The sequence below is a fragment of the Eucalyptus grandis genome, chromosome 1 (assembly GCF_016545825.1).
Source record: "Eucalyptus grandis isolate ANBG69807.140 chromosome 1, ASM1654582v1, whole genome shotgun sequence".
In the NCBI taxonomy this organism is placed as follows: Eukaryota; Viridiplantae; Streptophyta; class Magnoliopsida; order Myrtales; family Myrtaceae; genus Eucalyptus; species Eucalyptus grandis.
In genome coordinates this window covers 51,804,946-51,818,138 of record NC_052612.1, presented here as the reverse complement: position 1 = coordinate 51,818,138, position 13,193 = coordinate 51,804,946, and the positions used below count along the sequence as shown (strand labels likewise).

At 39.5% G+C, this 13,193-nt stretch overlaps 1 protein-coding gene across 1 annotated transcript; it reads left to right on the top strand.

The window, feature by feature from the left end:
- The first annotated feature begins 10,347 nt into the window (after window positions 1-10,347).
- LOC104449485 (caffeic acid 3-O-methyltransferase) lies at window positions 10,348-12,197 on the top strand. The gene is made up of 4 exons (XM_010063660.3): window positions 10,348-10,849; window positions 11,101-11,411; window positions 11,564-11,628; window positions 11,797-12,197. The coding sequence occupies exons 1-4, from the start codon at window positions 10,428-10,430 to the stop codon at window positions 12,097-12,099; spliced, it is 1,101 nt and encodes a 366-aa protein (XP_010061962.2). The 5' UTR covers window positions 10,348-10,427; the 3' UTR covers window positions 12,100-12,197.
- Window positions 12,198-13,193: the final 996 nt, after the last annotated feature.

The following is a 13,193-nucleotide window of genomic DNA, read 5'->3' as shown; positions in this document are numbered from 1 at the left end:
GTCCGTGATTTTTTCTATCGGTGTCGTTATTTGCTTTGTCTACTTATCATTTCAGTATTATACTTGCATTTTATGAAGCTATACATTGCTTGTTGTTCTGGGGATCAAGGGATTTTTAGTTGATTTAGTTTAGAGGAAGAAATTGATCCTGAATTGTGTTTGGCCGTAGTGAATTATTGTACTTGAGTTCTCCCCAACAGTCCTCAATGTTGCCATTAAGGTCGACCTCCTCGAGATCATGGCCAAGGTTGGGCCGAGTGCTTATCTTTCCTAAATTAGTGTCATATCCTATACACTTGAGAGCAACCCAAAATCTGGAAGATTTTCGCATCTCACATTCAATTCATCGTCCCTTAACTAATATGATTCTCCTTGTTGAAAAGAACCCCGAAAAATATAATGATGGGATTAACGCAGGTATTGAGCACGTTGGAGGCAACATGTTCACCGGCGTTCCTAAGGGAGATGCCGTTTTCATGAAGGTTAAAGTGATGTCTCTGTTCCTGAAGTTGAAATTTTCAGGAGCCCTTGTTTTATTTTGGTCTCTTGGCAAGGCTCAAAAGTAGTCATTGATTAGAGTTAGTACAGATTGCTTCATAAAAGCACGTTACTTTCTTGCAGAGTGATGGTTTTATGCGATGGGCTTAAGACCCGTCCGCCCATGTTGGGCCTAAAAGTTCGGCCCACAAGATTAGGGCCCATAGATGAAGGGGTACAATTCTTTATTTTTTGAAGGGACGTATATAAGGGAGGAAAGAGAGGGAGAACGTACCTTTTGACATTACGTACGTTCCTTCCTCCCTCTCTCCCTCCAAAAAGGAACAGTAAGCAAAAAGAGGCGACACCGTCTTCCCTTCAAGCCAATTGACGTCATCGGATCGAACATGATCGGTTTCTCTTCCTCAATCTTCAGCATTAGTGTTTAATTTGTGGCTAACAAGATAGGCTCGAATCCGTGGTGTGCTTTAGGATCGGTGATACGTGATTTTCCCAGGGCTTCGTCTTCCGCATTCGTTTTAGGGGTTCAATTTAGTGTCGAATCCGGTTTTTGGGAATCAATTAATCCCAATATTGGTATCAGAGCCCTAGTTCATGTTTTCCCGACCCCTTTCATGTTTTTTGATTGAATTTTCGCGAAAATTTTCGGCCGACACGGATCGGGGCGCAAAATCCCGACACTCGAGCACTGTTCGTCCATTTTTTCGAGTTTCTGTAACTCGAAATCAATTTCTGAAGGAATAGGGTGAAAGGGCTCGTCGAGACGAGTTTGTCGACGGGTCATGCGCCGCCGGGCGACGCCGGACGTGCCCACATGCGCGGCCGAAGCCGCTGCGCGTGGGCGCGATGCACCCGGTGCTGGCTCGCCCAGCGCGTGCGGCACACGCGTCGGTCGGCGAACCGGCACGCGCCGGTCGGTGAACCGACGCGTGCTGACGTTAGCATGACATCACCCAACGGTCGGTAACCGCTGGGATAACATCATCGATGAAGTCAGCGCCGACAACGGTTGGCCGGTGACCCGACCCGCGAATGCCCGGCACGCGCGCGGCATGTGCCGGTCGGTTCATCCGACCCGGCTCGCCCGCCCGACCGGTCCAACCGGCAACCCCGGCGACCGTTGACCGTTGACCGGCGTTGACCGTTGACCATTGACAAAAAAAAAAAAAAAAAGGAATTTATTTCTTTTTCAATATGTCATGTGTGGGTTAGAGGTAATCCATTTTTTTATATTGTGAATCATGGAAAATTATATATTTTCCATTTTGTTTATTGTGGATTATAAGTGATCCATTTTTGGTTACTGCATTTGTTGCGAGAACTATGATGCGTTATGTACGGATACCGCATTCCCAAGAACGGACGAAGGAAGAGCAAGACTTAAAAGGCCGATGAAAGAGTTAGGCGATTATCGGTGGCATGATGGTGATTTAGTATCACACGTAGTCATGGTCAATAAGATGATACAAGAAATCATCTGGAATGGTTATCTTATGCCAGATTTTGAGAAGGTGCCAACTTTGATGAACACTCTTCCACCTGAATGGCAAGCAGTGTTAAATCGGCTATGGGAGGTCAACGTGGTCCCGGGTTGTAAGAGGTTAGTGAAAGCTTTTGTAAGAGAGTACTATAGGATTGAGTTGGCCAAAGCTTCAACCCTTAGATTGAGTATCACATGGCGCAGTGAATGCGCCTTGGAGACGACATGAAAGCTCTCCAAAAGTTTTTCCACGGTTGGCAAATGTGCCTTCAAATTTCTCAGATATTTTGACTGATAGATTAGAAGGGATTTTCCATATTTATTTCTTAGATTAGTTTGAGATGTTTTTGAGTGTTGAATATCTCTTTCTATGTTAATATTTTTCTTTGTATATATTACTTAGTGTAATGGATGGTTGTATTATGTGAAAGCATTGTTATTCTATTGGATGTTAGATATTATTTGATTTCATTATTGTTGACTGTTGTGGGTAATTCATAGAAATTTTTGTAACTTCATAGAATTTATTTTGCATAAGACAATTATATTAATAATAATTTTAAGTTAGGATTTTGGAGAATGATTAGAAACATAGTGACCTTTTGATTCTGAAACCTTACTTGAAATTATTCATTGATATGATGGGTGCAGTGCAAAGTGGATGCATAAATGATAGGCATTAATTATTCGTGCATATATGTCGATGTGTTTAGATCGATGGTTTCAGCAACTAAGAACGTAATTGCTGATATGAATGGCAACAATTGTGAAATATTGAATATGAAGATTCAATATATGCTGGAAAAGCAAGAAGCACTAGAAGCTCTTGATCATGTTATGGAAGATCTTGAGGATGCCATGCGCCACCTTGAGTTAGCTAAGGACTGCCTAACGGCATTTGAGCCGAAAATAGATATTTTCAATGCTGGTTCTAGCTCAGAAAGGGCTTTGAGCTCTAAGCGCAAGCGTATTGATTCGTTCAATATGTGGGAATGCAAAGGATCAAGTCCTTATTGCAAGAGATCAAGAGTTAACCAACACAAGAGAGGAAAACGTCCTCAAGTGAAGAAAATGTCAAGGGTGAGGTGTTACAATTGTGACAAGAAATGTCACTATGCTCGCGACTGTCGTGAGCCAAAGAAGGTTAACACCTCTTGTACATTTGAGAACTTTGCTTATGTGTCAAGTTCTGTATTATTGGCTGAATCCAATCCTTTGTGGACTGTAGATTTAGGAGAAACAGACCATGTAGCGAAGGATAGAGGATCCTTCGTGGAATTCCGACGAGTACCAACTGGAACTAAGTGGATCTATGTAGGAAATAACTCCAGAGATGAAGTTAAAGGGATTGGCACCTGCCAATTGAACATGCGTGGTGGACGCACCTTGTTCCTACATGATGTTCTATATGCTCCGGAGATTCGTCGAAATTTAAATGTCTGTTTTTAGTGTTGGTTAAGCTTGTTTTTAGTGTGAACTTTCGTAATAGCGGTGTAGATTTGTATTTGGATACAAACTACTATGGTTGTGATCATTTTCTAGATGGTTTTATTGTACTAAATGTTGACTGTAGTGATGTCAATATTTGTTATTCCCTTGTTTCACGTCTTCCACTTCATATGATAATGATGTGATTATGTGGCATGCTAAACTTGGCCATATTGGCCAACATCGTATGAATAGACTCGGCCAAAGAGGGCTTGTTGGGCAATATTGAAAAAGTCAATTTGCCCATATATGAGTATTGCCTAATAGGGAAAACGATAATGAAACCATTTGGAAAAGGTAAAAGAGCTAAATTTCCTCTGCATTTAATCCATTCTAACGTCTGTGGTTCAATGAATGTGAGAGGAAGGCATGTGGCTGTTTATTTCATCACTTTTATAGATGATTATACTCGATTCGAATATGTCTATTTGATTTCTCATAAATCTGAAGCATTAAGTTGTTTCAAAGGTTTATGAACTTGGTAGAAAATCAATTAGACAAGAAAATAAAAGCATTGAGATCCAATCGAGGTCGAGAATATTTATCGATGAGTTCAGAAAATTATGTGGTGAAAAAGGAATAGAAAGATAGTTGTCTATTCCAAATACCCCTCAACAAAATGGTGTTGCGAAAGAAAGAAGAAACAGAACCCTACTGGAACTGGTTAGGTCCATAATGGCGCATGCTAACTTACATATCACTTTTTGGAGTGATGCGTTGTTAAATGCTGCCTATATACTTAACCGCGTGCCTTCCAAATTCGTTAGTTCCACTTCATATGAGTTATGGACAGGTAGAAAACCGGACTTAAGTTTACTTAAGCCATGGGGTTATGCTGCCTATACTCATAAGTCCTCTCACAAGTTTGGGAAATTAGGTCCCGAAGGAAAGAATAGTATTTTAATGAGATACTCCGAACACTCGAAAGTGTATGTGTTCATAAGTGAGTAGGAAAGTGAGAGTATAACTGAATTTGAATCACGGGATGTCACATTCTTAGAGGATGAATTTCCTAAGAATGGCGAAATAGGGGAAGATTACTCCCTATTTGAAACATTGGATCAAGATAATGATATTAGTGGAGTTCGTCCAAGTGGGAGTAACATGAGAAGAGATGAATTTAATTCAACTCACTCTCAATTACAACCATATGATGAGATGACATCGTCATTATCTAATCCGAGTGGGAGCTTGATGGGAAATGATGTGCAAAGTGTACTATCTCCCATACGGCGAACAAGTCGCCACTTTTATAATTGCTCCACAAGATGAGGATGAGCCAAGAAATATTAATGAGGCTTTGAATTGTCCTAGTAAGGAAAAATGGATTTATGCAATGAAAGAGGAGATGGAGTCAATGAAGTCAAACCAAGTTTGGAACTGGTTGATCTTCCAATAGGACGCAAAGCTATTGGGAACAAGTGAGTTCTCAAAATAAAGCGTAAAGCTGATGGCTCGATATAAAGGCATAAGGCTTGCCTTGTGGCGAATGTGTATAATCAACAAGAAGGAATTGATTATAAAGAAACATTTTCTCCTGTAGTGAGATTTACCTCAATTCGCATAATTCTAGCAATAATGGTTAGTATGGATCTTGAGTTACATCAAATGGATGTAAAGATTGCTTTCCTCAATGGAGAATTAGAGGAAGGAACATATATGAAACAACATGCTGGTTTCATAGTGAAAGGCCAAGAAGAAAAAGTATGTCGACTTTTGAGGTCGATATATGGCCTTAAGCAGTCGTCAAGACAATGGTATATACGATTTCATAATGCCATAATGGCATATGATTTTACAATGATAGATGAGGATCATTGTGTATATATCAAAAGATCCAAAGATCAACTTGTGATCATTTAATTATATGTTGATGGTAAACTAATTGCCGGAAGCAATATGGAGTTTGTTAATAATGTCAAGAGTTGGTTGTCTTCTAACTTTGAGATGAATGGTATGGGATTGTAAACCCATAGACACTCCTATCGCAAAAGGTGAAGGATTGAGCCACAGATTATGTCAAAGGACTCCAAAAGAGAAGGAACAAATGAAACATGTTCCTTATGCTAGTGCTATTGGGAGCTTGATGTACGCTATGATGTGTACAAGACCTGACATATGTTTTTGCAGTTGGAATGGTGAGCAGATACTAATTCAATCCAGGTCAAGCACGTTGGAAAGCCGTTAAATGAATACTAAGGTATCTAAAGGGGACTGCTGATTATATGCTGAGTTATTATGGAAAGGATCTGTGACTCTAAGGCTATTCTGATGTTGATTGGAGAGGAGATTTAGATAAAAGAAAATCTACCTCTGGGTTTGTTTTCTTACCGAATAATGGCACCATATGTTGGAGCAGTAAGAAACAAAAGTGTATAGCCTTGTCCACGATGAAAACTGAGTTTGTGGCATTATCAGCAGCAGTATAAGAATGTGTTTGGCTTAAGAGATTTTTTGGGTCATTTAGGTGTTATTGGAAGTGCTGCAGATTCATTGTTGGTTAACTGTGATAGCCAAGCAGCAAAAGTGTATACCAAAGATCTAAAATATCATGGCAAGACCAAACCTATAGATATAAAGTATAACTTTTGTCAAGAATATGATTGCACGAAAAGATGTGAACTTACAATACATGTTACGCATAGAATGGTAGCAGATCTTATGACAAAGCCAATATCTAGAGATGTGTTTTATGGCCATATGAAATCTCTAGGATTGCGTAGAGTCTGATGTACTGGATTGTAATTTCCCTGAAGCGTTCACATTTGATGAATTTGTGTTTTTTTCATCATTAATACCTATGAATCTTTGTTTAATCTTTATGCATCTTAATGATCAGTGCATTATTTTAAGTTAAGAAAGTATGTCGGATAGATATAAGATTAGCCCACTCACACGGGTAATCGCCTCTATTTACTGTGTGATAAATAAAGATGAGATTGTTTTTAAGCTTATTATCTAGGTGATAATCGAGAGCTAAAGCTTAAAATACGTATGTCGCCTTAACTGAGTGTTAAGATGATGACATAATACTTACTATGTTCGAAAGTAAAATACCCCACATATTTTACTTTATCTGTCTATGATGTCGATGATGTGAGTTCGATGAATTTTGTGAATGAGTAGATACGTGAACTCAAGTTAGACATTGGGTATGTCTAAACTATCATCTGTACGGTATTGAAGGTGTAGACATACGCTCCATGGGAAATGAGTTATTACCGTAATACGTATTGTATACTACGTATGCATGAGACGACTAAAAAGAGTGGCAAAAATTTGATCTCAACTTTTATGTCGTGTGAGACTCTTGAGGAAAAGAGTTCCTCAATTTTTTAGTCCCCTCATGACTCTTACTTATTCTCAAGATTTATATTTAGTGTTTGCTATCTTAGGATGTTGCCAATGGTCATGAGTTGATTCGATCTAATGGGACATTTCTAGAAAAGCAAGCTGAACTGAAATTGAGAGTTTGAAGGGAAGAGGAAGATCGAATTTGGAGAATCACATTGTAGTTTTGTATTAACTGGTTAACCAATTATGACTGTCTTTGGGATAATCATAATTGTGAATACAATATATATATCATTGTTTAAAAGAGATCAAGAGAAATATAAATGTGATCAATCGTCTAGAGTACTGCATACTAAATCTACTCAGGATGTGATGTCCATTATGAGCTGCTATATATTCCTAACAGATGTATGGTAACGAGCTCTCAAAGTATGCTGGTTGCACGGATTATTCACCGGTATGAATGTTGAAGAGATGTAAAGAGAATTTTGTTCAGCTCACCATGTGCGAGTGGGAGATGATGGTTTTATGCGATGGGCTTAAGGCTCGTCCGCCCATGTTGGGCCTAAAAGCCCGGCCCACAAGATTAGGGCCCATGGATGAAGGGGTACGATTCTTTGTTTTTTTAAGGGACGTATATAAGGGAGGAAAGAGAGGGAGAACGTACCTTTTGACATTACGTAAGTTCCTTCCTCCCTCTCTCCATCCAAAAAGGAACAGTAAGCAAAAAGAGGCGACGCCGTCTTCCCTTCAAGCCAATTGACGTCATCGGATCGAACATGATCGGTTTCTCTTCCTCAATCTTCAGCATTGGTGTTTAATCTGTGGTTAACAAGGTACGCTCGAATCTGTGGTGTGCTTTAAGATCGGTGATACGTGATTTTCCCAGGCTTCGTCTTCCGCATTCGTTTTAGGGGTTCGATTTAGTGTCGAATCCGGTTTTTGGGAATCAGTTAATCCCAACACAGAGGATAAGCCATGATTAAAGCGATGAACATTATGCAAAGCTCTTCAAAAATTGCTACGATGTGCTTCCAATAAACGAGAGGGTGATCTTTGCGGAATACATACTCCCTGCGTACCTGGACTCGAGCCTAGTGACCAAAAGAGTGATCCACATGGACTGCATCATGTTGGCCCACTTCTTGGGCTGGAAAGAGAGGACAGAGAAGGAGTTCGAAGCTTTGGCCAAAGGGGCTGGATTCCAGGGCTTCTGAAGTCATATGTTGTGCTTTCGATATTAAAATATATCTCGAGTTTAAGTTTATAATATGGTCTCAATTGAAATGTGGACGTATGGCTGTATGAATCCAATCTGAGATGTTCTTTTTGCAAGTGCGCCAAACGCTGAAACGGAGAAGAAGATTGCGCATGGATTTTTTGCATTTGTCTCTTTGCATGTGTGGGAGACAAACAAAGCAGGAAGAACGTGCATGTTTTGTTCAACTCTCCTAAGAAAGGGCAGGCAATATTTGGCAATACAAAAAGAAGAACAATTTTGATCTTTTATGTCACAAGTTTCTTTATTATGTTAGTGTTCATTTTCGACCAAAAAAAAAAAAAAAAAGTTGAAAAGTAAAGCATGTGCATGGAACTCTCTGATTGGCTGCAACTTGTACAAAGCAACAAACGAAAGGACTCAACTTGCACTTGAAATATGTATAGACATTTCATGCATTTGTCTTCTATGCCGTGTAAGTCAAATGGAGCACGTAATCTTTTCTCAGAAAGATTGTTCCTACAATAAATGATGGGAGGTTTGTCCCGATTATAAATGGGGTGGATTCATCGTGGTTGAATATGCTGGCCGAGAAGGCACCATAGTCCTTGGTGACCGAGAGAAGTGACTGCACAGAGGAGTGTGCAAAGAGTTCTTATCATAAAGGTTTGCTTGTTGTAATTACATCCCAGTAATTTAATCAATTAAATTCTTAATGAGTAGAATTTATTTAATTTTTTGAGTGAAGTTTCACTAAAAATTGTGAGGAGCTAAATATTGTAGAGATTATTGGGTGTAATTGGAAGTTGGAAAACACTGAGAGAGTATTTAAATGCTATAATAATTGTAATCTCCATTGTATTACTTGGTTTTTATAGTGAAATTCCATGATATTCTCCCTGTGGACATATGTTTTAGTATTTGAATTGAACCACGTAAATTTGATATCCGATTCCCTTTCATTCCTTCGGACTAATTTTATTCGATCCGTTTGTCTATATTCTGAACATTCGAGACTTACATCATGGAGTTCTTGAAGATGGCTTGAACTGCTTCTTGGTGCTAATGCTCATGGTTCTTGGATTTGGAAGGTCGCAAATGATTCCCCTTCTCGTCGGCTTTCGATTCCGTGCTCTAAGTTCTGCTCATAAAAGGAATGAATAAGGAAGTGAGTATATGATGTGTCGGCACGTCACGAGGAAAAGTTACAAGATTTATTGTTTTATGTTAATCCAGTTCGAGTCTGCATATTGATTTTACAGAATGGGTAACAAAAAAGGGTGCTCAGAAGATATTTAACATCGATTTGGGTTGGACCTAACAACCACTAAAAAACACGTGAGATATAATCCACATAATCAACACATAGAAGCAAGAGTTATGAAGCAGTGACACTTTCCAGGAGCTTTCATTTCGTGTCAAATATTTCAACATGTATTCAATACTTTCTGATACTCTTTGACACTCTCCAATACCTAATCAACTCTCCCAATACTCTTCGACTCACGAGTATAGAATTCCGACCTGCAAGTTCATGACTCCGACACATGATTCCGACACGCATAAAGTCAATTTTAAAATTTTTTGATAAATGAGAAGTCAAAATATAAATATGTAAAAATAAAATAAAAAATAAAGGGGGAAAGAAGAAATACCCAATCTTCTCTTTTCTTCTTACACTCACTACCGTGAAACACAATTCACCTCCCAAGTTTATCTTTTTCCTCTTTTCTTCTTACATGCTCGTGAGTACAAAATGTGAATTGTTGATTTTTTTCCTCCAAATTTTATGGATTATTGGAATTGAGTTGAAATTGTCAAATTAAAATAATGAATGATATTAACAAATGGCAGATTAATTTTTTTAGTATAAATTCATTCTAGGCTTTTTTTCATTATTAATGTATTCGTGAATTTGAATCAAATTAATTTAATTAAAATAATCATATCATTTGTATATATAAAAATATACATTTAGTGTACAATGTGTTCAAACGTGTTGTAATTCTCTATATTTTGAGAAATAGCATGTCGGCATGTCGTGTCGTGTCGTATCACATATCGCATATTGGTGACGGTACTACTTAAAGTAAGAGTGAGGACCACATGAATCATGTGCAAGCGATAAAATAATGCATGTGCTTAGGCTCACGTCTATCTCGTTCTGTTTGGAATTATTCCGCAGCCAATAGCATGATGGACCAAATACTGACACTCCGTTTGGAATTTACAGTACCATTGGATGCTATAACTTTTGAAATCTTAATGAGGATTTAACTGAAGTTGAATTAACCGTGGTCGAAGTAGGATATTTTGCTATATAAGTAAACTGCGGTTGATGAAAATGTGATAGCAATATAAGATTTCGCCGGTGTCCTCGTAGACCCAATTGCCTAGGCCATTGCACTCTCTCATTCCATTTCCTCTACTTTCCTTCCTCAATACAAAATGGATTCAGCAGTATCCGAGACCCAGATGACTCCTACCCAAGTCTCGGACGAGCAGGCACACCTCTTCGCCATGCAGCTGGCGACTGCTTCCGTTCTCCCTGCAGTCCTCACAGCCGCCATCGAGCTCGACCTCCTTGAGATCATGGCCAGGGCCGGGCCAGGCGCCTACCTTACCCCTGGGGAAGTTGCGTCCCAGCTCCCGACCCAGAACCCCGATGCCCCGGTCATGCTCGACCGGATCTTCCGGCTGCTAGCCAGCTATTCTGTGCTCACGTGCACCCTCCGCGACCTCCCCGAAGGCAAGGTTGAGCGGCTCTATGGTTTAGCTCCATTGTGCAAGTTCTTGGTCAAGAACGAGGATGGGGTCTCTATTGCCTCACTTGGATTGATCAACCAGGATAGAGTCTTCTTGGAAAGCTGGTATGCTTTTCTTTAAAGCCCTTTTTTTTTCCCTTTTTTTTCTCTTTTTCTTTGGGATTGTTTTCAGGATTCATCCTTAACGCCAGTCATATTATGATCCATTTTACACAACACATTGAAGTAATAGATGACCGTAACTGAACGTGCGAATCACCCGAAATCTCCTCCCTGTTTCACCACTCAAGAACTTATTAATTCCACATTATTGTTCTCTGAGCATTGAATTGAGTTGTTTGCTTTTTAACTCGCAGGTACTACTTGAAAGATGCGATTCTCGAAGGCGGAATCCCGTTCCACAAGGCACACGGGATGACCGCATTTGACTATCCAGGCATCGACCCGCGTTTCAACAAGATCTTCAATCGGGCAATGTCTGATCATTCCACCATTATGATGAAGAAGATACTAGAAACATACAATGGCTTCGAGGGCCTCAAGACGGTGGTCGATGTCGGAGGCGGCACTGGGGCCATGCTCAACATGATCGTAGCCAAATACCCGTCGATTAAAGGCATCAACTTTGACTTGCCTCACGTGATTGAAGATGCTCCGTCCTATCGTGGTATATCATGTGTATCGCTTGCTCGCATTTCGAGATTAGCGTCATATCCTAGATACTTGAGAGCATATCACATTCAATTCATTGCCTCTTAATTAATATGAAACACCTTGCTGGAAAGAACACCGAAAAATCTAATGCCTGGACTAACGCAGGTGTCGAGCACGTTGGAGGCGACATGTTCGTCAACATTCCAAATGGAGATGCCGTTTTCATGAAGGTCAGAATGATGTCTCTGTTTTTTAAGTTGAAATTTTAAGGAAGTACTAGGACAAGTCTTCTTGTTGTTTCTCTTGTTTCATTTTGGTCTCTTGGCAAGGCCAAAAAGTAGCTACTGATTAAAGTTAAGTACAGATTGTTTCATAAAAGGCATGTTATTTTCTTGCAGTGGATATGCCATAATTGGAGCGATGAACATTGCGCAAAGCTCCTCAAGAACTGCTACGATGTGCTTCCGGTAAATGGGAGGGTGATCGTTGCAGAATACATACTCCCCGTGTACCCGGACCGGAGCCTATCGACAAAGGGAGCGATCCACATGGACTGCATCATGTTAACCCACTTCTCGGGCGGGAAAGAGAGGACGGAGAAGGAGTTTGAGGCTTTGGCCAAAGGGGCGGGGTTTCAGGACTTCCAAGTCACGTGTCACGCTTTCAACACTTCCATCATGGAGTTCTTGAAGACCGCTTGAACTATGCTCTTCTAGGCGGTGATATTCACGGTTCCTCGGATTCGATAGGTCGCAAATGAGCCTTTTAACGCAATTGGCGTTCGATTCAGTGTTCTAAGTTGTGCTCATAAAAGGAAAGAATAAGGAAGTGACTATATTATGCTTGGGGATGAGACAAAGGATTGCTTCGAGTCCGCATCCTGATTTTACAAAATGCGTAACGAAACAAATTACTCTTAAGATCTCACCCAAAAAAAAAAGAAAAAGATTACTCTTAAGAAATTCAACGCTGATTCGGGTCGGACCCAATAATCTTAAAAAAAAACATAAGATATAATTCACCCAATCGGCTTGTAGAAGTAGGGGGAGAAAAAATAATGCCACGTGAATGGTGTGCAATTGCAAAAAATAATGCTTGTCTATATATATATATGAATTCTCTGAATAAGCAATTGAAGGCCTATAAAATGTGGGGGACGTACCATGCATGAGAAAATTACAAAACTTGCCACAATTGGCACGAAATGAGAGCATGTGCCGACGCCCACTTCTATCTCGTTTCATTTGGAATTATTTCGGAGCTATAGCTTTACGGATTTGCGTTTGGTTGGTTGCTATAACTTTGAAATCTAAATAGCGTTGAACGGTCAAAAGGTTATAAGTTTCAGGAAAACTTAGAGAGGAGAGCAGGAAAAATAGAGAAAAATCGGACACCCAACAATCCAGATTAACAATATTCTGCGGCATTTGATAAGTATTCAAGGCCTCAATTCATATAACTGAAATAATTTTCGAAGTTTGGCCACATATTTAAAGTTATAAGAATTTTGAAATGTGAAATTTGATTTAGTGATTAAGCTATTAAATTTTGTGGAAACGACGGTTCAGGATGTTGTAAAACTAAAGGGATTAATAGAAATCAATTCCGAAGTACGGTCTGATCGGAATGAATTTTTGAAGTTTTGTACTCTTCATACGAGTCTAACATCCTGTAAGAGTCATTTTGTCAACAAATAAGCTTAACTTAGAGGATTCATAGTTATAATTGGTTTTAGTTGATTTTGATATTGGTTTTTTCACTAAATTGATAGGATTTCAAGTTCACATGTTTGAGA